Source organism: Erinaceus europaeus, chromosome 20, assembly GCF_950295315.1.
Source record: "Erinaceus europaeus chromosome 20, mEriEur2.1, whole genome shotgun sequence".
Taxonomy (NCBI): Eukaryota; Metazoa; Chordata; class Mammalia; order Eulipotyphla; family Erinaceidae; genus Erinaceus; species Erinaceus europaeus.
In genome coordinates, this window is record NC_080181.1 from 57,339,536 (window position 1) to 57,363,014 (window position 23,479).

The 23,479-nt window shown below is 54.9% G+C and overlaps 1 protein-coding gene across 1 annotated transcript; it reads right to left on the bottom strand.

The window, feature by feature from the left end:
• Positions 1-1,352: 1,352 nt before the first annotated feature.
• On the bottom strand, positions 1,353-23,479 carry BTBD1 (BTB domain containing 1). Its single transcript, XM_060179526.1, has 8 exons — positions 23,029-23,479; positions 15,282-15,438; positions 12,239-12,344; positions 11,603-11,800; positions 10,769-10,961; positions 6,407-6,494; positions 4,595-4,741; positions 1,353-2,958 (listed from the first exon to the last, which is right to left on the bottom strand). The coding sequence occupies exons 1-8, from the start codon at positions 23,391-23,393 to the stop codon at positions 2,800-2,802; spliced, it is 1,413 nt and encodes a 470-aa protein (XP_060035509.1). The 5' UTR covers positions 23,394-23,479; the 3' UTR covers positions 1,353-2,799.

The following is a 23,479-nucleotide window of genomic DNA, read 5'->3' on the forward strand; positions in this document are numbered from 1 at the left end:
GGACCCCCACCCCGGGACAGTCGGGGGGCAGCAGGACCCCCACCCCGGGACAGTCGGGGGACAGCAGGACCCCCACCCCGGGACAGTCGGGGGGCAGCAGGACCCCCACCCCGGGACAGTCGGGGGGCAGCAGGACCCCCACCCCGGGACAGTCGGGGGGCAGCAGGACCCCCACCCCGGGACAGTCGGGGGGCAGCAGGACCCCCACCCCGGGACAGTCGGGGGACAGCAGGACCCCCACCCCGGGACAGTCGGGGGGCAGCAGGACCCCCACCCCGGGACAGTCGGGGGGCAGCAGGACCCCCACCCCGGGACAGTCGGGTGACAGCAGGACCCCCACCCCGGGACAGTCGGGGGGCAGCAGGACCCCCACCCGGGGACAGTCGGGGGGCAGCAGGACCCCCACCCGGGGACAGTCGGGGGGCAGCAGGACCCCCACCCCGGGACAGTCGGGTGACAGCAGGACCCCCACCCCGGGACAGTCGGGGGGCAGCAGGACCCCCACCCCGGGACAGTCGGGGGGCAGCAGGACCCCCACCCCGGGACAGTCGGGGGACAGCAGGACCCCCACCCCGGGACAGTCGGGGGACAGCAGGACCCCCACCCCGGGACAGTCGGGGGGCAGCAGGACCCCCACCCCGGGACAGTCGGGGGGCAGCAGGACCCCCACCCCGGGACAGTCGGGGGGCAGCAGGACCCCCACCCCGGGACAGTCGGGGGGCAGCAGGACCCCCACCCCGGGACAGTCGGGGGGCAGCAGGACCCCCACCCCGGGACAGTCGGGGGGCAGCAGGACCCCCACCCCGGGACAGCCGGGTCGCGCACGCCGCCCCTGCACTGACCTGTCCACTCACCAGGACCAGGGTCCGCCCCTCCCTCCTGCAGCCCTGCCCCGCTCAGGGCGCTTCACCCCACAGGGCACAAAGGTCGCCACCTGCCCAGACCCGGGTTCCTGCTGGGAAGACAGCATCATGGTCGTGCACCGAGGGTCCCACGTTCAACCCCCAGCAGCACAAGGTCTCTCATTAGAAAAGAAAAGAAGGCCCAGGTCCCCCCACCCCCATGGAAGCATCTGCAAGGGCAGGGCTGTGGTGGCTCTCAGAAAAGGAGGGAGGGCGAGAGGGAGGGGTGAATCTGGTACCGTGGCATCAGGCCCGGAGAAGCCCTGACAGCAAAAACAAGGCGTAGGCCCAAGGCCGGGATGGAGAAGTAGGGCGCTGACTCAGTCTGGTTCCAGCGAGTGCTGGGTTTGCTGTGTTCATGAACTAAAAATAAAGTTAGACCTCAGCTAAGTAGACCACCTGTCCTCAAACGATCATCAGCTCCTAGAAGACAAAGACAAGTGGCCCAGACAAGGAGAGTAGGTATTTATTTCTTAAATTCCAGGACGTTCCTCGCACCGCCTTCTGATACCACCACGGTTCAGTGCCACATAGTGCAGCCTGTGACACTGTGTCAGGTGCCAGGTAAACATTTGCTTTTCTCTGCCATACCATACCTTTAAAGGTAGAAACATCTTCCATTCCGGCTACTGTGTGGGGAGGCTTGTTGGTCTCCAAGCTGGCCAGAACCAGCTCGCTAAGATTTGATCTGTGAGGTCATGGCCCAGACAGCAGGGTCCCCCCTTTCCTGAGCACTTTCAATCGACCTCAGCCACCAACACTCTCAACTACTTTCTTGGAAATACAAAATATTACTGTTAATGAAAAAAAAAAGTATAACCTAGTTACTCTTTAGGGGGAAAAAAACCTTTTTAAATACTTGAAAGAACTGTAGCTTTTAACCATCTTCACAACTATTTTATATACCTTAAACTTAATTGCACCTAAGTGTTTAATAAGGTAATCACTTCAAGGAAGAATTGTAAATATGTAAAAATTAGCTTTATAAAAATCATGTCACTGGAGGGCCAGAGCTGTGGAGGAGTCTTAGCAGTCTGCTTCTTGGGCAGATTGGCGGAGGTGGCAGGACTGCCTCCACATGTTTGTGAGAAATGCTTGTCTCTCAGTGAGTTTCTTAGTATGTGAAATTACTGCCACGGCAATGCCCTGAGCAAGCATTCACCCTTACCACCATCTAATTAACTATCTGATCTGGGAACAGCAGGGATACCGAACAGTTTCAGATCCTCTGTTTCTATCACATTATTGTCAATTTGCACAAACTCTATCACTTAAAACTGTATGCAACACATTTTTATACTATCATGAAATAACCTGTTCTGGAGTTCTTGTGGGCATTGCAAGGCCTATTTCTAGCAACAATACAAATGTTAACAATCAGATAATTTAAAAAGTCTAAGTTTTACAAAGTTTTTTTCCTTAATTTTCTGAAATTATTTGAATTCATGGGAATTCTGCAGGAATATGACCCACCTGATTTCATGTAGCTTTCAAGCCTAAAACGCACACCACAATCAACCTCAAAATAGTTAAAAAACAAACAAACAAACAAACACACACACAGGCACACAACTATACATGACAAGTATCTTTCAACTGTAAAACTGTTGAAAGATCATGAGTCAGTGATCTATGAAATTATACAAGATAAAGCTGAACTAGCTGCATTAAAAATTTTAACCAAGTTTTCCCCTAAAGTCATAAGGAAATGGAAAAATCTGCCTTGAAATCATGTAGAGCTTTAAATTGACATTTTCTATCTCCTCTAAGAAACTAAAATGTTTCCTTCTTACAATTATAAATACAACACTCAAACTATTTTTATGGCCAGTTTTTTATGCCTTCGAGCTGGGTGATCCAGTATTGTTGAGCCAACTTAGCACTGCCCTCTACTAAGTTAGGTATAAAATATTATTTCCGGTATCTGTCCATCTTCTATTGAAGTGCCATTATTGTTGCCAGGGGAACTAAGGAAGTAAAAGACGGTCTTTGTAGGAGCTGTTGTTTCATGTACTACCTTCTTCAATCCTTTTGTGCCATAATGAGAGTCTGGACCCTAAATGAGAACACAGAGTTCATTAACACTTCATGTAATAACCACTCAATTTACTAAGACATTTATGTTTTAGTTGCCATTGTGGTTTCACTGCTCTGGACAGCTTTTTCAGAGATCCATGTGTGTGTGTGTGGGGGGGGTGGGGGGTGGAAGTGAGATGGAGACGCCACCGCACAAAGCTCTCTCCAGTGCTAGGCTCCTCAACCAGCGGCCTCGACCTGCGTCACGCGCACGGTAAAGGGGCTCCCTGGGAACCATCTTGCATCCATCCCCTTCCTTTTTTTTTGCCTCCAGGGTTTTTTTTAAAAAAAAATATTTTATTTATTTACTCCCTTTTTGTTTCCCTTGTTTTTTTATTGTTGTAGTTATTATTATTGTCGTTACTAATGTTGTCGTTATTGGATAGGACAGAGAGAAATGGCGAGAGGAGGGGGAGACAGAGAGGGGGAGAGAAAGACAGACACCTGCAGACCTGCTTCACCGCCTGTGAAGCGACTCCCCTGCAGGTGGGGAGCTGGGGGCTCGAACCGGGATCCTTCTGCCGGTCCTTGTGCTTTGCGCCACCTGTGCTTAACTCGCTGCGCTACTGCCCGGCTCCCCATTGCCTCCAGGGTTATTGCTGGGGCTCGGTGCCCGCATTCAAATCCACTGTTCCTGAAGGCCATCTTTCCCATTTTGTTGTTCTTATTGTTACTGTTATTGTTGCCATTGATGTTGTTGTTGGATAGGGCAGAGAGAAATGGACAGAGGAAGGAAGACACAGAAGGGGAGAGAAAGACAGACACCTGCAGACCTGCTTCACCGCCTGTGAAGCGACTCCCCTGCAGGTGGGGAGCCGGGGGCTGGAACCGGGAAGCCTTTAATTCGCTGCACTACCGCCCCCCACAACAGCTCCCCTTCTTATGCTACATATTTAAATGAATGATCTCACTAGACACTTACATGCTAAGTCACTTAGTAGAAAAATTAAATGCTTACTACAAAGCTAATAATTAAAAATAGTAAATGTGGAATGCATCATATATATATATATATATATATATATATATATATTTTTTTTTTTTAATGAAAGAGATAGTGAAATAAACCAGACCCTTGCTCAGCTCAGAGCCTCAGGCATGAGTCCTTTGCATAGCCATTATACTCTCTCCCCCCAGCCCAGACTGAAATAGTTTTAAGAAAATAGCTTTCTTCTGCGAAACATTTGTCTCCTACTCACTGAAAGGCCTACTTCTTGTGAAGAAAACTCTCATTGTAGAGCTATGCTAAGAGGCACTTCCTTTCTCAAGGTGGTTGAATATTCTATTTCATTCTACTTATTTTAGAGCTAGAGAAATTGAAAGGAGGGAGACAGATATCTGTAGCGCTGCTTCACTGTGAAACTCCCCGCCTGCAAGTGGGGACTGGGAGCTTGAACTGGGGTCTTTGTGCACTGTTCCATGTGCACTTTCCTGGATGCGCCACTGCCCGGCCCCTAGAATATTCTGGCAAGGACCGTCCTCCTTTCGCGTCCCTAAAAGAATGAACCCACAGTGACTCAGCTTCAGTGGAAAGCGCGCTCTGTGGAAGAGGCATGAGGAAGCCACGTCCCCGGTGCACCGGCACTTGCAATGCTCTGGAACAGAGGAGCTCTTACCTTGAGGGTCGCACACGCTGTGTAGCACACATTGGGCAGGATCTCTATAGGTTCTTTGAACATGACCCTGAACGTGTTAGCAGTCCCATCGCAACTAAAGCCAGTATCGTTCTGTCCCAGGGTTTGCTTCTTTTCATATTCAATGATCTGTAATTAACAAAAAGAAACGATGTCAACATGAGACCAGCGGAAAAACCTCTGCATAGGAAGAACCCTGCAGCCCTTAGGACGGCAGGGGCTGGTCCCACCTGTGCTGACAGACCAGTCTCCAGGCAGTACTGGTGGCAGACACTGCCCTGCGGGAGCGCACCCAGCAGAAACACCCAGCAGCAGGACTTCCGGCGGTGTGGAGGTTACATGCCTGAGGGAGGTCAGCCTTCCTCCTAGCCTCCTCTGGCCCCATGTGGGAAATCCCTGAGCAGCGCCCATGTTGGCACATCACTCATGGCCAAGTGGCTCCAGAACCTGTGCCGGGAATGAAGGCCCCGGGCGGCTTGCAGTCAGAGGGAAGATGTGGAAGACACAGTCCAGTGCTCGCAGCAGGGAGCCAGGCCGGAGAGGGGCTGGAGGGACAGAGGGGCGCCAGCGGGAGGAGGTCCTGCAGCAAGGCTCGTACCCGCCCTTTGCAAAGGTGAGATGAGATGAGAACAGTGTCAGTGCAACCCAGGTGGAGTGCTCGGCACAGTGGGCACCTATGTGGGGACAGTGACTGGGAGGTCCCCTTCCCCTCAGGATGCTGCTCACACGCCAAGTGGCTCAGCAGGTGGAGCACGGCTCCACTGTAAGGCGGACACAGTGCTGTGCTGTGTTTCATGCCATCGCTCAGAGCAGAGCACAGGGGCTGGGAAGACGGCACAACTGGGAGGGCATCGCATGGGACGTGCGTGTCTCCAGTTCCCAGTCCGATCCCAGTGCCACATGCACCCAAGTTGCTTGTCTCTGTACCCTGAAAAGTTCTCTTGCTCGTGTGTGATGAGGGAAAAAAAATCTCAAGAGGGAGGGAAGCCAGCCACCACTGCAGCGTGTGCAGCAAGTGGAATGGCCGGGAGCCTCAGGCAGCAGCCCTAGTAGAGCTATTTCCTCAGCCTCCCCAAGGCTTGGACTACTGAAACATTCACCCTTCAGGGGCAGGAAAACTGGCTCAGTGGGCGTATCTGCCTTACATGCACCAGCTGCGAGGCTTGGTCCCCGGCACCACATGGGACAACCAAGTGTATCAGATTCCACGGGTGGTGGAACAGTGCTTTGAAGACGCTCTCTGCCTTCCTGTTTCCGTCTGCCTTGCTCTCTCGCTGGTTTACATTATTCACTTATTTTCAGATAAAGACAGAGAGGCAGTGAGAGAGAGAATGAAATAGGGGCCAGGTGGAGGCATACCCGGTAGAGCATATACTTTACAGTAAGTAAGTTCAAGCAAGGTGGACCTCAACAATGAGGCAGATTGGACCAGGCCTTCAGGTGTGTGGACAGCCAGGTGCCGAATGTTTCTGTGAAGGAGTCCCAGTCACCAGTATTCTGAAACTAGATTTTTCCAGATCAGATGTAAAAAGCACAGCTTCCTAGGCTTAGAGTACAAACAGGTGGGGCTGGAAAGACAGTACAGTCGTGAGGAGAGACTGTCCTGCCTGAGGCTCCAGGGTCCCTACACCTTCTCTGTGTCTCTTTCATTAAAATAAGCCAAAGAGTTCAAAAATACAAACAGGTTTTCTGCCTCTCTGAATACTGACATTACAACTGGGATTAGCTAAAGCAGTGTTACTGCAGTCACAGGTCTGCCTGTCTTGAGAGGACACACCGTGAAGGAACACGTACCTGTATGTTCACTTGATAATCTGTGGGCCCGTGGATAGACCCGTACAAGCCAAACCCAACCACGGAGATTCTTCTATTAACTGTAAACCTGGGAGAACAAACAGACAAAAAGCCGAGTCACCACCTGGTCAGTGCACATGTGTCTGCTGTCTACTGCTGAGGTGACTGCAAGGGGGCTTCAGAGACCACATCACACAGCTGGGCTTATCAACAACTACCACCATAAGCAAAGAACAAACAAGAACCCTCTGGTCGTTTATCTGATTTTAGACATGAGCATGTTGGAATCCTGTAGTCAAGTTATAATCTATCTATTGATCTATGCCAAGTTAAGAGAGACCTGTTCTATCTACATAGAAAACAAATGGCTGGAGCACATCTTGGATTCATTTTTTCAATGTCAAGGTCTCTCTACAAACAGAAGATAAGATCAAGGGAGTCGGGCGGTGGCGCAGCAGGTTAAGCGCAGGTGGCGCAAAGCGCAAGGACCGGCGTAAGGATCCCGGTTCGAGCCCCCGGCTCCCCACCTGCAGGGGAGTCGCTTCATAAGTGGTGAAGCAGGTCTGCAGGTGTCTGTCTTTCTCTCCCCCTCTCTCCATTTTTCTGTCCTATCCAACAACGACGACAGCAATAACAACAACAATAATAATGTACAACAAGGGCAACAAAAGGGAATAAATAAATATTAAAAAAAAAAAAAAAGATGATGTGATCAGTAAGGATCTGACTTTATGGCTTGGCGGTCACTCCTCCTACTGCCTCAGCCCTTCCTTCCCTCAGACCCTTTTGTTGTTGCTCCTGTGCTAGCTCTGCTCAGTCAGCCCTGGTTACTGGTATGCTGGGAACTGAACCTCACACCAAGTGCTGAGCACCATCTCCCCAGGTTTGAGTCCAGCCCTCACTGCACTGGGGGGAGATTCGCTGCCGTGGCCCCCTTTCACTCTCTCTCTCTCCCTCTGCCTCTCTATGTCTGTTTGAAAAAATCAGCCTGGAACAGTGAGTCCACAGGCAGCAAGGGGGAAAAGCCCTGCAGTGCCGGATCCCGGACAACATGCACAGTAGTGCAGGTGGCCCGCAGGTGAGCTGTCTTGAGACCGAAGTCGCAGGAGTGTGCAGCAGAGGCCACCTGCATAGAGCTTGACGCAGCTGGGCGCGCTACTGCAATCTTAAGAGGCAGGTGTTTCGGGGGGAAGACTGACTTGGCAAAGTCACTGAAAGCTGATTTGGAAAAGCAGAGATTTTCTTTTATTTTCTTGCCACCAGCCTCTTTCAGAACTCACCAGATGACTGCCCGAGGCCACCCCACTAAGAGCCAGGAAGGGGGTTCCAACAGCCCCAAGCCCAGAGTCCACAGGTGGGTCTCAACTCACCTCACACCTATCCCTCCTTCACCGCTGAGCCATCGACCCCAAGTGAGTGTGTACCGGGCCGAGAGACGGCCTGCCAGAAGACCACACACCTGACCACGTGTGAGGACCTGGGGTGAGGCCCTGGCCACCACATGGGGTGCACCACACATGGGCCGCCTGAGTGCTGAAGCAGTGCTGTGCTGTCACTCCTCATCTCTCCCTCCCTGCCATTCACATTCTTAAAAAAAAAAATTATTATTATCATTATTATTTTAATTATCTTTTTATTTATTTATCGGATAGAGACAGCCAGAAATTGAGAGGGAAGGGGGTGATAGGGAGAGAGACAGAGAGACACCTGCAGCACTGCTTTACCACTTGCAAAGCTTTCCTCTCAGGTGGGGACTGGGGACTTGAACCTGGGTCCTTATGCACTGTAACATGTGCGCTCAACCAGGTACGCCACCACCCGGCCCCGTCATTCACATTCTATGTAAGAACAAAAGCAAAGCAAAAGCCAGGCTGTTGGGAGAGATGGAACTGAGGAGGCACAACGCCTACCAGAGCCCTGGCAACAAGGCAAACAAGCAAACAAACAAAGCAGCTGTCCAAAGCACTCCACCTGTGGATTTCACTTCCCGGCAAAAGGAGGAATGGTAGCACCTGGTGAGTCTGGGCTGCCAAGGTCCGCCAGCTAAGAGTGATTCCCGGAGGCCTGACCATAGCTCTGTCTGGAGGTGAGATCTGGTCAACTGTTTCTGACACCTGCCTACTCTTTTCTCTCCTGTGGTCAGTGGCCTCTTCTCCTTCCCCAGGCACATGCCACCTGCTCCCCCTGCTCCCCTCAGCCCCACCAGGTGGGCAGGTAAGGCAAGTGCTGCTGTGTGCTTTCTCCGGCCCCCCCTCAATCGCTCAGACTCCTGAACGAGGGCTCTGCTTCCTTCAGTAACTGACCCAGAAGCTTTTCTCTTCTTTTAGTGCTCAAGGAAATGTTCTGTTCCTTGAAGGTTTGCTCAGACTCACCTGTGAAAACCACCTTGTGAAGGGACAGTTCTGTGATAACTGAATTCCTTCCATGGAAACTGTTCTAGCCAGGGAATTTCTTCTTCAGTCAATTCTGATAATTTATAATGGCCTATAAAACGATCATTCCCATCAAGATGTTCAATTGACTACCATGGAGTAAGCCCAGAACTCAATCTCCAATTGCCTCAGCACAGGATGCTGTCCCAGTGTCACTTCCCATGTTGAGTGCACTCGCTGGCCCCTTTGCCTGCACTCGACCGCATTCATCTCTGAAAGGAACCAGCTTACGGCTCCATCCACTTGTCTGAGACACCTCAATTCCCGCATCTGTTTCCCTGCTTTCTTCTTGCAGTTCTCTCATGAGGCGTTTTCTGCGTGCGAGGGCTACGAGGGCTGAATGCTTACATCCCTTATTTCTGCTCTCAGTTCTTTAATGGAAATAGCACATCATTACTGTTTCTCTGTGGGGCCCCTTTGCCTCATTCTGCAGGTCTTTCTTTCTTATCTAGTATGCTCTTGGGAAGATTACCAGACATGGGCCAGGTGGTGGCACACCTGGTTGAGCACTTACAATGTATAAGGACCTGGGTTTGAGTTCCCAGTCCCCACCTACAGGGAGAAAGCTTTGCAAGTGGTGAGGTAGTGTTGCAGGTGTCTCTCTGCCTCTTTCCCTCTCTATCTCCCCCTTCCCTCTCAATTTCTGGGTGTCCCTATACAGTTAATAAAGATAATGAAAATTTAAAAAATAAAAGATTATGTGGGGCCGGGTGATGGCACACTTGGTTAAGAACACATATTACAGTACACAAGGACCTGGGTTCAAGCCCCTGGTCCCTACTTGCAGGGGGGAAAGCTTCACAAGCAGTAAATCAGGTCTGCAGGTGTCTCTCTTTCTCCCTCCCACTCCCCTCTCAATTTCTCTGTATCCAATAAATAAAATAAAACACATTTTAAAAAAAGAAAACATACTTTTAAAAAAATTACCCGATAGGCCAAAATGAATTGCTGATTTCCAATTGAAAGCTGTATTTACAACCCCCTTTGAGTTCCTTTTTTTAATAAACAAACTTAATTTCGAGCTTTATATGAAGGAGCTATAAAAGAAGTGAAAGCCTGGAAGACATGCTTTATGCAAACTGATACTTATTCTATTTTGACATTTTGACACTGTGACTCAAGAAACACAGTGGTTTGAAAGGTGAGTGCTTCAACTTGATTATAAAATCTTTCAAGATTGTTGACTTTCACTTTCATGCCATATTGGTATTCTTCATAGTGGTTTGGTCCCCTTCTCCCCCCCATCTCCAGTTGATTGTGGTTTAGTCCTGCTAGTTTGGTGGGCCTGCTTGTCCCCGCCCCAGGAAGGAACAGAGTTCCAGAGTGACAGAGTTCAAGAGTGCTGGGTGCCGTGGGGGGGGGGGGGGGGCAGGAGAGTTCTGTTTGGTGATTAGTTTGGATTAGTTTATGAATCGTTGTTCCTGAATAAAAAAATACAGCTTCCCTGCCCAGCCGTGTGTCTTCTAGTCTCTCTCTACCATTGCAACGCTAGCCTGGCCTGCTGGAGCCCCCAAACTTTCACAACAATGCCTAAGGCTCCATGGTTCCAGGTCCAATCCCTACACCAGAGCTGGATGGAGCTGGGCAGTGCTCTGGTCGGGCGTTCATTCTCTCCCTCTCCCTCTCCCTCTCCCTCTCATTAAAATAAAAGCAAACAAAATAGCAGGAAAGACTGTTGCCATTCCCCTGCTCAAGCCAAGGTCTTATCATTCACCCTGAGCTGCTGTCTGTGCTGTGTCTCTGCAGAGGAGACGAGGCGGTAGCCGGCGGGCTGGAATGGCAGGCTCGATGGTCCAGGCCTGAGCCCACCACGGGAGTGACAGGACAGGCTTAGCGGTGTAGAGGTTCAGCTCACCCTTACGCATGGTCCTGAGGGCCCTCACTGCCGACCCAGCGGAACCCACCTCCCTGAGCCCTGTGCGCGGCCCACCTGATGCGGTCGCTGGTCCCGCTGTAGCCCCAGCGGCTCTCTACCTGCTGGAAGCGGTTGACGCAGCACTCCTTGCCACGCAGGCAGCAGCGCGGCCGGTCGATGTAGTCAACCCGGGGCTTGGGGTTGACGGTGAAGTGAAGGAATAGGTTTACCACCTCCCGGTCTGACAAGATCCCGGACTGAGCAGGACCTACATGGAGGAAAATGGGCACTTCAGTAGCTGAAGCCTGACTTCATTCCTAACTCTGCTACACTCACATGGTCATAGAAATCCAAATCCAGAGAAGCATCAATGAAGTAGGAGAGACCCACAGCATATCTGACTGAGCAAGCTAGTGAGTCAATGCTGAGACGAAACCCTGAGGTCACAGAAAGATGCCTAGACTTTCCCACACTCTCACCAGGCTGAGTGCACAGAAAGGGGGCAGCTCCCCTCCAGTCACAGCTCCTGGCCTCTCCACCAAGCCCCCACCCAAAAGCTGTCTGAGACTCTAGGGGGAGGGGGTCTCCTTGGAGTGGAAACAGGAGAGACAATGACTTCACTCTGGTGTGTGAGATGAGCAGGGGTGGGGGTGGGGGTGCTACCGCCAGCAGTGCCACCCCCACGCAGGACATCCTCACTCCTCCCCTAAGGTCAGAGGCAGCCACCGTGGGGCTGGCAGCGTCTGCAGACTGCTACGGTATGGCTACCCAGCAATGGTCACTGTCCTCTAGGGATGTGACACTTCGATCCTAAAATAAAGGTTTACAAAAAAACAGAAGACTCCAACCACAGAGCCAGAAACAACCCGAGAGCCGGGAGAGATACAGAGCCGGCCCGTCGGGCCTCACCTGCAGCAAACTCCTCGATGGTCATCAGCGGGAAGCGGATCAGGGACAGCGCTTTCCCGAGAACCTGCTGCTTGTTTGCAAACGTCACAGGCAACTGCTGCCTCTGACACTCGGCCTCTGCCCATCGGACCACGGCTCCAAAGAGGCGGCTCTCTCGGATGCTCAGTGTATCTCTCTCTAGAACCGCACAGAGTGTGTCTATGGATAAAACACAAAGAGAAGACAGGGACATTTCACTCTTTAGCAGGACGATACTGACAAGCATGCCCACTCTAAGCTTTCAAAACTCAAATGATGGGACATTTAAAGCTATAGGCAGTCACTGAAGACATGCGAGTATTACAGGGAGGGCGGACAGGGCCAGCCATCAGACCTGGGCTGCGCATGTGCTCAGACAGCACAGCAGACAAGTGAGGGCTTTCACTGGCCTCCGGTCTTGATCTTAACGCCCTCCCACTCACTTGTCCCCAATCAGGTAGCAGTGTGAGAGAGAAAGCACATCTTGGTCAGTTTCTACAGAGCCCTAGCGTGCCAACAGGCGCATGATGTGTGTCAGCAGCTGACTTCTAAGACCTCAGGACACTGCAGGAACACAAAGGAGGCAGACGGAGCCCACCCGGGAGGCCCGGTGCTCACCAATGTCGATGTCAGTGAAGCCTTCCGCGCTGATGGCGTCCATCGTGCTCTTGTCGATGGTGTCCAGACAGAGACTGGCCAGCTGAGGCTCGTCAAACAGCCGCGCCTGACAGAGGGCACAGGGCTTCACTCCGAGCCTGCACTTGCCCGAAGCGAGGCACCGTGAACAGTTACCACTACTTACCACATGTGGATGGCTGCATCTAAAACAATTACAACGCCTGCATTTCCTTGTGTGTTTTTGGTAAATCTTTAAAAAAAACATATTTATAGCTTAGTGGATAGAGAGAGAAATTGAGAGGGTAGGGGAGATAGAGACACCTGCAGCCCTGCTTCACCACCATGAAGCTTCCCCTCTGCAGGTGGGAACTGGGGAGCTTGAACCCGAGTCCTTGAGCACTGTAACATGTGTGTGTTCAACCAGGTGCATCACTTCCCGGCCCGTCTCCTAGATGTATTTTCTTTTTTAAGACTTTTTACAAATTTTTATTTACGTATTTATTTTCCCTTTTGTTGTCCTTATTGTTTAACACCATTGTGGTTATTGATGTTGTCGTTGTTGGATAGGACAGAGAGAAATGGACAGAGGAGGGGAAGACAGAGGGGGAGAGAAAGACAGACACCTGCAGACCTGCTTCACCGCCTGTGAAGCGACTCCCCTGCAGGTGGGGAGCCGGGGGCTGGAACCGGGATTCTTCCGCTGGTCCTTGAGCTTTGCGCCACTTGTGCTTAACCCGCTGTGCCACCGCCCGACTCCCATCTGTATTTTCTTAACACTGTTTCCTTCAGTCAGAAATAAAAAAGCTGAAGCCCACACGGCCTGCTAAAATATTACTGATATTGCCTCAGCCATGTCTCTTTATTATCACATGCTCATCCACTGCCTGTTTCTTTTCTTTCTTTCCCTTGGGGGAGGGTGGGGTGATGGTGGTGCCAGGGCATGGTTTCTTCATTCTATTTATGTCAGAGAGAGAGGGAGGGAGGGAGACTGATGACCAGTCAGCCCTATGACTTTCAGTATAAGATCCACTTTCAGATCCTTTGCCGCTGCAGAGTTACTGAACAAGCAACAAGCATCCCTAAACCTAGTGGCCACCTTGTGTCTGATGGGGCATGAGACAGCATCTCACGTCTTGGCCTCAGCTTTGTCACACACTGCAGGTCAGCAGGGACACTGAGCTGGGAAACAGGAGCTCTGGCTTTGGGCCTCTCAGACTGGTGAGAGACTTCAGGCGGGTTCAGGTTCGCATCTGGAAAATGAAAAGCTTGAAGCAGAGGATATTTGTGACTACTTCCAGAACCAGCGTTCAATAGGATTGTGTACTGCTATCAGCTTAGAATTTGTAGAAAGGATATTGTAGCACTGTTTACAATCCTGTCTGCTTACAGCTCAAGTAGGAAGCTCAGCTCAGACAGTGCACAGACGCTCATCAGCTTCAGTAAGGACCAACGGTGCCACCGGGCTGTAAGCTCCTCGGGCTGCACTTACCAAACCTGGCCTTTCCTGTGCAAATGCTGCTCTCAGTGGGGAAAAGTTTAAATATCAGAGAAAGACTATTTCACAATTTTTCCCCCTGAGATTGATCACTGAGACTGCATGGCTCCCCCACCCCCAGCAGATTCCTCTGTTCCTTACAGCGTGAAAGCTAGAGAGTGGGAGAGACAGAAAGAGGAGGAGACACCACAGCACCACTTGTGAGGCTTCCCCCTGCAGATACTCCCATGTGAAGCCAGGGGCTGAAACCCTCACATGGCCAACTGAGCGCTCCCAGGTGAGCCAGCTCCGGGCCTGGTCTCCAGGGTCACTGAGTCTATACGGACAAGACCAAAGGCAGTGGCAGACCTTTTAGGGCCACTGAGTCTATACGGACAAGACCAAAGGCAGCGGCAGACCTTTTAGGGCCACTGAGTCTATACGGACAAGACCAAAGGCAGCGGCAGACCTTTTAGGGTCACTGAGTCTATACGGACAAGACCAAAGGCAGCGGCAGACCTTTTAGGGTCACTGAGTCTATACGGACAAGACCAAAGGCAGCGGCAGACCTTTTAGGTTTCTGTTCATTTTTTTCCTGGAGCTCAGGTACTCATACTTCATACCAGATTCAGATTCAACAAAAGCAGAGAACAGAAGCCAAGCAGAGCCTGTGCTATCACCCCCAGCACAGGGGGACACTAACTAACCTGGCCCCAATCCTGAGTGCAACGCAACACAGTCTCAGGCCAGCGGCCTGCTTACCTGCTCCGGCTTCTGCCGCGCTGACTCTGATGTACGCTTCTATTCTAAGTCCCACGAGCTTGACATAGCTCCTTGAATGGTACTAAAGAGTCACACAGGGCCTGGGAGGTAACCCACCTGGCAAAGTGCACACTTTGTCTGAAAAAGGACTTGGGTGTGAACCCCCGGCCACCACATGGGAACTTCTGCATGGGGAGAGCTTCCTGAGTGGAGGGGCAGTGCTGAGTTAGCTGCCTCTCCTTTCCCGCCCTCTCCCTGTCTCTCACCCTCGACCTAGTTAAGAAAAACAAAACAAAAACAACCAGACAGACAGACAAAAAACCATCCACAGAGCCCAAATGATAACCCTGGTGGCAAAAATAAACACATAAACCACTATCCCTTGTGTGACAGGAGTTTGAATTGTGAGGGTCCACTTCTATGAGGACGTTCTTCTACCCACCGGTTACACTTCACAGATCCAACCGACTGACTTTTTGTTGCTGCTATTACTGGGCCAGAGTTAGAGCCAGAGCCGAAAAGGCATCACAACCCTGACGCTTGCCCCCAGTCTGGTGGAGGCGGTGTGCAAGATGAAGCAGGCCCCGTCCCAGGTGAGCCAGCTTGCTGGTCCTCAACCAACTGCTGCTGTCAGCTGAGCGGGGCCCATGGAATCTCTCACTTGTCAATGGGGAGGTGGCGGAGGCCCCGCTCCACGCCCTTGCTGTTCCAGGGACACAGAATAGACCTTGCCTTAAAGCAGACAGCTGGGAGACCGGGCGGGACGCCTCCTCCCTTAAGGCACCTCGGCTCAGCCACACCCCTTACCTGAGTCAGTAGCATGAAGGCGTTATCCGCCCTGAGGTGTTTGGTGAGAAACTCCACGCAGTGCGCCTCCAGGGCGGGAACTGCGTACTTCTTGGCAGTATAGAGAGTGGTCATCACCGTCTCCGGGCCGATCTGGACTTCATCTGAATACAGAAACCTGGAGAGCAGAGGTCAGTGATGCTTTAGATGAGCGATCCACCAGCCAACCCGAGGAAGCTTTGCTACTTCTTCCTGTACTGCTCTACTTCTGGAATACACACCTGAAGCAAACTGCCGGCCCTAGTGGGTCTGAGTAGGTCGAGTGAGCGTCGCCACACCACACTGCACAAAGCTACTGCCTTTTTGACGGACCACATGTGGCTGCCCGTTTCTCTCTCTCCTCAACATAACAATGTTTCCTTTTTACCAGAGCAATGCTCGGCTCTGGCTTATGGGACCTGGGGCCTCAGGCGTGACAGTCTGTTTGCATAGCATTATGCTGGCCACTACGCCTCACCCTCCAGTGCCGGAGGGCATCTATCAGGAATCTTTTAAAAGACAGGATCAGAAGGGCGGTAGCACAGCGGGTTAAGCGCACGTGGCGCACAAAGACCGATGTAAGGATCCCGGTTCGAGCCCCCGGCCCCCCACCTGCAGGGGAGTCGCTTCACAGGTAGTGAAGCAGGTCTGCAGGTGTCTGTCTTTCTCTCTCCCTTTCTGTCTTCCCCTCCTCTCTCCATTTCTCTCTGTCCTATCCAACAACAATAACTACAACAATGAAAAACAACAAGGGAAACAAAAAGGGAAAATAAATAAATTTTAAAAAAAAGATAGGATCAAGTTGAAAGTCAGCAGACTTGCCAGGGCCACAGGACACTGTACAGCTGCCTCATCTGAACCCCACTCCATCTACAGAACACGGACTACTCTGCATGAGAATCCGGCTACATTCTAGAGGTCACCTCCACCAAGGAAGACCTGTCTTTGGGATTTGGCCTGCTAAGGCCTTGTAGCTGAGCAGTTACACAGCTCCCAGTATTTCTCCTCCTTTAAATTTGAGCTAAGCAGAGAGGGATGGGAAGGGAGAGACACTACAGACTGCCTCACTGTGCACAAAGCCTCCCTGGCACTGCGTGGTGCGTGGTACGTGGTACGTAAACAGGCCTTGCAGCCAGCAAAGCGTGTGATCTACCGTGAGCTACTCCCTGGCTCGTAAGGAGCAGTTTACAGAGATCTCTACAACTGAAGACACAGACCAGGTACTGGTCATCCCAGGAATGTCTTCTCACGAGGGGTCCTCACCAGGAAGCGTCCACCGGTCTTATGATCAGAGAAGGCTGTCTGTCCCTACTCAGTTGGCTTGTCTCCAATCTGACAAACACTAGGTTGTAACAGGCTTGCCAGCTTTGTCGTTCTGTATGGGCTGCGAGAATCACAGTGCAGTTGTGGCTTGCCTACAGTGTGCATTTCCCACCAGCCTCACCCTTGTGCTCCTCACACAGCTGCAAAGTGAATTCTCTGTGGAGCAATATAAGCTGTAACATAAACTGGGGTGACAATGACAACAGTAGTGGGTCTGTGCTTCTCCTGTGTCTCCTACAGCTCGGCAAGGCACGTGGTGATGCTTTGGAGACACACGTCAACCTGAGACCATTCAGGGCTCAGTGCAGCACTGAGTAGGATACCACTTTTGTTTCTAATCGACAAAGCCCAAAACAAACTCCCAAATCATTCTGATTCATATTTGCTTATATGCTCTCTCTATACTTTAATGATTAAGTTTCTCTTAATAAAACAATAAGTCGAAGTTTACAAAATGTAATTAGAAATTAAATATGGCACTATCTTATCTTTGTAACTTCAGCTCTCATACTACGAAAAACAAGAGCACAAATACATCATTCCATGCCATAAAGTCATTCTTTTTCCCACCTCAAATGCTAAGGGTGTTCCAAGAAAAATGGACCAGGTGGTCAGGTGGTGGTGCACCCAGTTGAGCACTCACACTACAGTGCACAAGGACCTGGGTTCAAGCCCCTGGTCCCCACCTGCAGGGGGGAGCTTCACGAGTGGTGAAGCAGGGCTGCAGGCGTCTCTTTGTCTCCTTCCCTCTCTATCTCCCCCTCCCTTAATTTGTCTCTATCTAATAAGTAACTAAAAATTTTAAAAGAGTGAAGTATATTTTATTTAATCTAAATTAAAAGTCTAGGATCCCGGTTCGAGCCCGTCTCCCACCTGCAGGAGGGTTGCTTCACAAGCGGCAAAGCAGGTCTGCAGGCATCTCTCTTTTTTCTTGTCTTTTTCCCTTTTGTTGCCCTTGTTTTTTATTGTTGTTGTTGTTATTGATGTTGTCGTTGTTGGATAGGACAGACAGAAATGGAGAGAGGAGGGGAAGACAGAGAGGGGAGAGAAAGACAGACACCTGCAGACCTGCTTCACCGCCTGTGAAGCGACTCCCCTGCAGGTGGGGAGCCGGGGGCTTGAACCGGGATCCTTACACTGCTTCTTGTGCTTTGCGCCACGTACACTCAACCCACTGCGTGACTGCCCAACTCCTGCAGGCATCTATCTTTCTCTCCCCTTCTGTCTTCCCCATCTCTCTCAATTTCTCTCTGTCCTATCCAACAACAAAAGCAATAAAAACAATAACAACAACAACAAGGGCAACAAAAGAGGAAGAAGCTGGCCTCCAGGAGCAGTGGATTCGTAGTGCAGGAACAGAGCCCTGGCCATAACCCTGGAGGCAAAAGAAAAAAAAAAAAAAAGAGTCTAGGAGGCTAAGGCTAAAACTTGGTTTAAAAATAATAAATAAAGCTTGATTTTAAATTAAGAGATTCATTCCCCCAACACAAAGGCAACGCCATCAGCACAGTGTGGGGCAGCCCCAAGGAGCCAGGCCTCATGGCACCACACTGATGCTCTGACTTCCTTCAACAGCGTGGGAGGGTGGGACGGGGTGAGGGCAGGCCAGACTGGGGCCACAGCTCAGCCCCCAGCAGCACCTTGTCCAGGCACTATCTGGGCAGTTGGAGGGACAGCTGGGGAGAGGCGCGGGGGGAGGAAGCTGCCACCCAGAATGTCAGAGAACTCAGCCCCACCATTGCCAACTGACTGCAGGAGACCCTCTGGCCTCCACAGGACCCCGCTCACCCCTGTCAGGAAATTCACAGTCACACTGCCATGCACAAGGTCCTGGGTTCAAGCTTCCTACACCAGGTGAAGCCACAGATGGGTCAAGTGGGGCTGTGCTGTCTCTCCTTCTGAGATTTAAAGAGGAAGCAGTGGGGTTGCACACACACAAACACACACAACAACCAACAAACCTGCTTACTGCAAGGGAGCCTGTGCCAGAGAGCAAAGCACAGCTGCTGAGGAGGGCGAAAGTAGCCTGCTGCGTCTCTGTCTCTCTGTTTCTCTCTCTCTCTCTTTCATAGCCGAGGGGGCTGCAGAGCCTGGCCTGGGGAGGGAAGGATCATGAGCTGGGCCTCTCAAGCTGAGCTATGGTCCAGAAACAGAGACTGTGTCCCTTGGTCTGGTGGCAGAGAGAAGTCACTGTAGGAGTCGGGGTGGGGATGTGGGGGTCGCATGGTGCTCTCTGCACAGAAAGCCCACTGTCAACACCTTGAAAAGCGGACAGTCCAGTCAACAGTCGGGTTGGCAAAAGCAGTGCAGGCAGAGGAGGAAAAACGTTCTAGAGTGGTCCCAAAAGGATGAAAAGCAGGTGGAACAGACTGGAACCAGCGGCACTTCCATCAACCCCAACACAGCCCAGGGCAAGAACTCATGAGTGGGGAGGAGTGGGTGTCTTTTCAAGTCCCCAAGTCTGGGGTGCTTCTAGCATGCGTGCGGCTGAGCCGGGCTGGGGGACGCTACCAGCTGCAGGTGGCCGGCACGCAGCAGCCATTCCCATGGCAGAGACCTGCGGCTGGCATCTGCCCTGCAGTCCCTGTCCAGTGGGAACCAGGGCGTTGGAGAGGCTAGGGGAAGAGAGTTCTGGAATGGACCCCAGGTCCCACTGTTTCTTTCCCTCCTGAGAGCAACCCCCCAGAGACTGGTTTATTCTCACTCACCGTTGGTTTTTTATTGTGGAAAGGCTGTACATGTTGACTGTAGGCTGGAGGTGTGGGTTCACACCTCACAGTCTGGGCTCTGAGAGGCTGGTTTAGACCAGCTGCCTCAGTCTCTCCCCACCCCGTGACCCCTTGGCCGCAACCTGCCTCCCAGCTCTCACAGCAGGGTGTGTGGCCCCAGCTCTCCTCCAGTCTGCTCCTGGGCCTCGCTCAACACCCAGCCCTGCAGCCCACGTGGCTTAAATAGGCCCACTCCACTTTCTTCCCTAAGCCCAGGCTCTGCTCTCGGTCTCACTGCATCCATTGCTGCTACTGGGGTACCAAGCCTGCCTCCTGCCTGCCTGGGGCGCCCAAGTCTGGCAATGGCTCTCTCTGCCACCTCCGAGCCCCTCCACTCTCTAAACAACTGCCAGAATGAGTCTTTTTTTCTTTTCTTTTTTTGTAAATCTTTCTTTTTCTCGCCAGGGTTATTGCTGGGGCTCGGTGCCTGCACCACGAATCCACTGCTCCTGGAGACCATGTTTTCCCCCTTCTGTTGCCCTTGTTGTTGTAGCCTCCTTGTGGTTATTATTATTGCCATTGTTGATGTTGTTCGTTGTTGGATAGGACAGAGAGAAGTGGAGAGAGGAGGGGAAGACAGAGAGGGGGAGAGAAAGACAGACACCTGCAGACCTGCTTCACCGCCTGTGAAGCGACTCCTCTGCAGGTGGGGAGCTGGGGGCTCGAACCGGGATCCTTATGCTGGTCCTTGTGCTTAACCTTGTGCTTAATCCACTGCGCTACCGCCCGACTCCCCAGAATGAGTTTTTAAAACTGCATCTGACTCTCCTCCGGCCTCAGGTCAGGAACAGCACAGCCGGGCTCCCTGGCCAGCTTTCCTGCCCCCTGCCAGCCCTCACCTATCCCATGTTACTGTCCCCTCCAGGCTGGGTCATTTCTCCTTAACACCCCTGGGTCCCTGACACCCTCGTTAGGGGACAAGCTCCAGGAGGCCCGGCCCATGACAGTCAGAGGGGTTCACACACAACTTGTCCAGCTAGCAGGAGGACAAACACGCCTCAGAGGCAGGCAGATCACGCAGAGCGGCTTCCCAATGGGCTTCCAACTCAGCCTCGGAGCGTCGCCGCAGACACACTAAATCATGCCCACGCTGACTTGCTTCTGCAGCTCGGCCAGTGTGCGGAATGCGGCTGCCTGGTACCCATGGAGAGGCCCACCGCGCCCACCGGCCCCACTAGGGTGCGTCCCTGTCCTCCAGCCCACCGCCCTGCGGCCGGGGCGGCTCTGTCCTCCCGCAGGCGGCCTTGCACACCCAGGTGCCCGGGAGGCGTTGAAGCCGGGGCGGCAGGGCAGCACCTCCAGACCCCAAAGCAGTCACAGGCCGGTCCATTCCCTGCAGACTCAAAGCAAATGACTTAGTCTACGCGGCCGGCGGCGGGGACGGGCACAGGCAGGCCGACAGGGGAGCCGAGACGCTCTAGAGGGTGCGGGCGCAGGCCCAGCTCCCACCACAACGTGCGGGCTCCCACTATCCCGCCGTGGGTGCACCAGCCTCCAGCCCAGAGACACCCCAAGGGGCCCTCTGCCGGGGGCTCCCGGTGTTGCCTTGTGGGGTCAGGCGGCCCACACTGGGCTGTCCCGTCCCCTGCACGTCGGGCACCGCGTCCTACCAGTCGGACACCCCCCTGCACGTCGCAGCCCGTCCTCCCAGCCGGACACCCCGTCCTCGCAGCCGGACACCCCCCTGCACGTCGCACCCCGTCCTCCCAGCCAGACCCCCCCTGCACGTCGGGCACCCCGTCCTCCCAGCCGGACCCCCCCTGTACATCGCACCCCGTCCTCGCAGCCGGACACCCCCCTGTACGTCGCACCCCGTCCTCCCAGCCGGACACCCCCCTGCACGTCGGGCACCCCGTCCTCCCAGCCGGACCCCCCCCTGCACGTCGGGCACCCCGTCCTCCCAGCCGGACACCCCCTGTACGTCGCACCCCGTCCTCCCAGCCGGACACTCCCCTGCACGTCGGGCACCCCGTCCTCCCAGCCGGACACTCCCCTGCACGTCGCACCCCGTCCTCCCAGCCGGACACCCCCCTGCACGTCGGGCACCCCGTCCTCGCAGCCGGACACCCCCCTGCACGTCGCACCCCGTCCTCGCAGCCGGACACCCCCCTGCACGTCGCACCCCGTCCTCGCAGCCGGACCCCCCCCTGCACGTCGCACCCCGTCCTCGCAGCCGGACCCCCCCCTGCACGTCGCACCCCATCCTCGCAGCCAGACACCCCCCTGCACGTCGCACCCCGTCCTCGCAGCCGGACACCCCCCTGCACGTCGGGCACCCCGTCCTTGCAGCCGGACCCCCCCCTGCACGTCGCACCCCGTCCTCCCAGCCGGACGCCCCCCTGCACGTCGGGCACCCCGTCCTCCCAGCCGGACGCCCCCCTGCACGTCGGGCACCCCGTCCTCCCAGCCGGACACCCCCCTGCACGTCGGGCACCCCGTCCTCCCAGCCGGACACCCCCCTGCACGTCGGGCACCCCGTCCTCCCAGCCGGACAACCCCCTGCACGTCGGGCACCCCGTCCTCCCAGCCGGACCCCCCCCTGCACATCGCACCCCGTCCTCCCAGCCGGACCCCCCCTGCACGTCGGGCACCCCGTCCTCGCAGCCGGACACCCCCCTGCACGTCGGGCACCCCGTCCTCCCAGCCGGACCCCCCCCTGCACGTCGCACCCCGTCCTCCCAGCCGGACCCCCCCCTGCACGTCGGGCACCCCGTCCTCCCAGCCGGACCCCCCCTGTACGTCGGGCACCCCGTCCTCCCAGCCGGACCCCCCCCTGCACATCGCACCCCGTCCTCCCAGCCGGACCCCCCCTGCACGTCGGGCACCCCGTCCTCGCAGCCGGACACCCCCCTGCACGTCGGGCACCCCGTCCTCCCAGCCGGACCCCCCCCTGCACGTCGCACCCCGTCCTCGCAGCCAGACACCCCCCTGCACGTCGCACCCCGTCCTCGCAGCCGGACACCCCCCTGCACGTCGGGCACCCCGTCCTCGCAGCCGGACCCCCCCCTGCACGTCGCACCCCGTCCTCCCAGCCGGACACCCCCCTGCACGTCGGGCACCCCGTCCTCGCAGCCGGACACCCCCCTGCACGTCGGGCACCCCGTCCTCCCAGCCGGACACCCCCCTGCACGTCGGGCACCCCGTCCTCGCAGCCGGACACCCCCCTGCACGTCGCACCCCGTCCTCCCAGCCGGACACCCCCCTGCACGTCGCACCCCGTCCTCCCAGCCGGACACCCCCCTGCACGTCGGGCACCCCGTCCTCGCAGCCGGACACCCCCCTGCACGTCGGGCACCCCGTCCTCGCAGCCGGACACCCCCCTGCACGTCGCACCCCGTCCTCCCAGCCGGACACCCCCCTGTACGTCGGGCACCCCGTCCTCCCAGCCGGACCCCCCCCTGCACGTCGCACCCCGTCCTCGCAGCCGGACACCCCCCTGCACGTCGGGCACCCCGTCCTCGCAGCCGGACCCCCCCCTGCACGTCGCACCCCGTCCTCCCAGCCGGACCCCCCCCTGCACGTCGCACCCCGTCCTCCCAGCCGGACCCCCCCCCTGCACGTCGCACCCCGTCCTCCCAGCCGGACGCCCCCCTGCACGTCGCACCCCGTCCTCCCAGCCGGACCGCCCCGCCGCTCACCGCAGCAGCGCCAGGAAGGCGGCGGGCTCCACGTCGGGCAGCTCGATCTCGGCAGACGTGGTGGCCATGCCGCCGTTGAACATGGCGTCGAAGACGGCGCTGCCGGCCGCCAGCACGAAGCGGTGCGCGGGTACGCGCGGGGGTCCCCCGGGAGCGGCGGCCCCGCGGCCCTTGCCCAGCACGAAGCGCACGTCGCTCAGCAGCTCCGAGTTGAAGAGGAAGGCGAAGCGCTCCTTGAGCGACGCCTTGGTGGCCTGCCAGTTGTACAGCGGCTCGCGCTGCAGCGGCAGCAGCGGCCCCGCGCCCGCCTCCGCCTCCGCCTCGCCGCCTGGCTCGCCCGGCTCGCTCGGCCCCGGAGAGGCCATCGTCCAGTCGTCCACCACCCGCTAGCCCCGCCGCACCCGCCGCCGTGACGCCATGACACCCTGACACCCGAGCCGCCGCTTCCGGT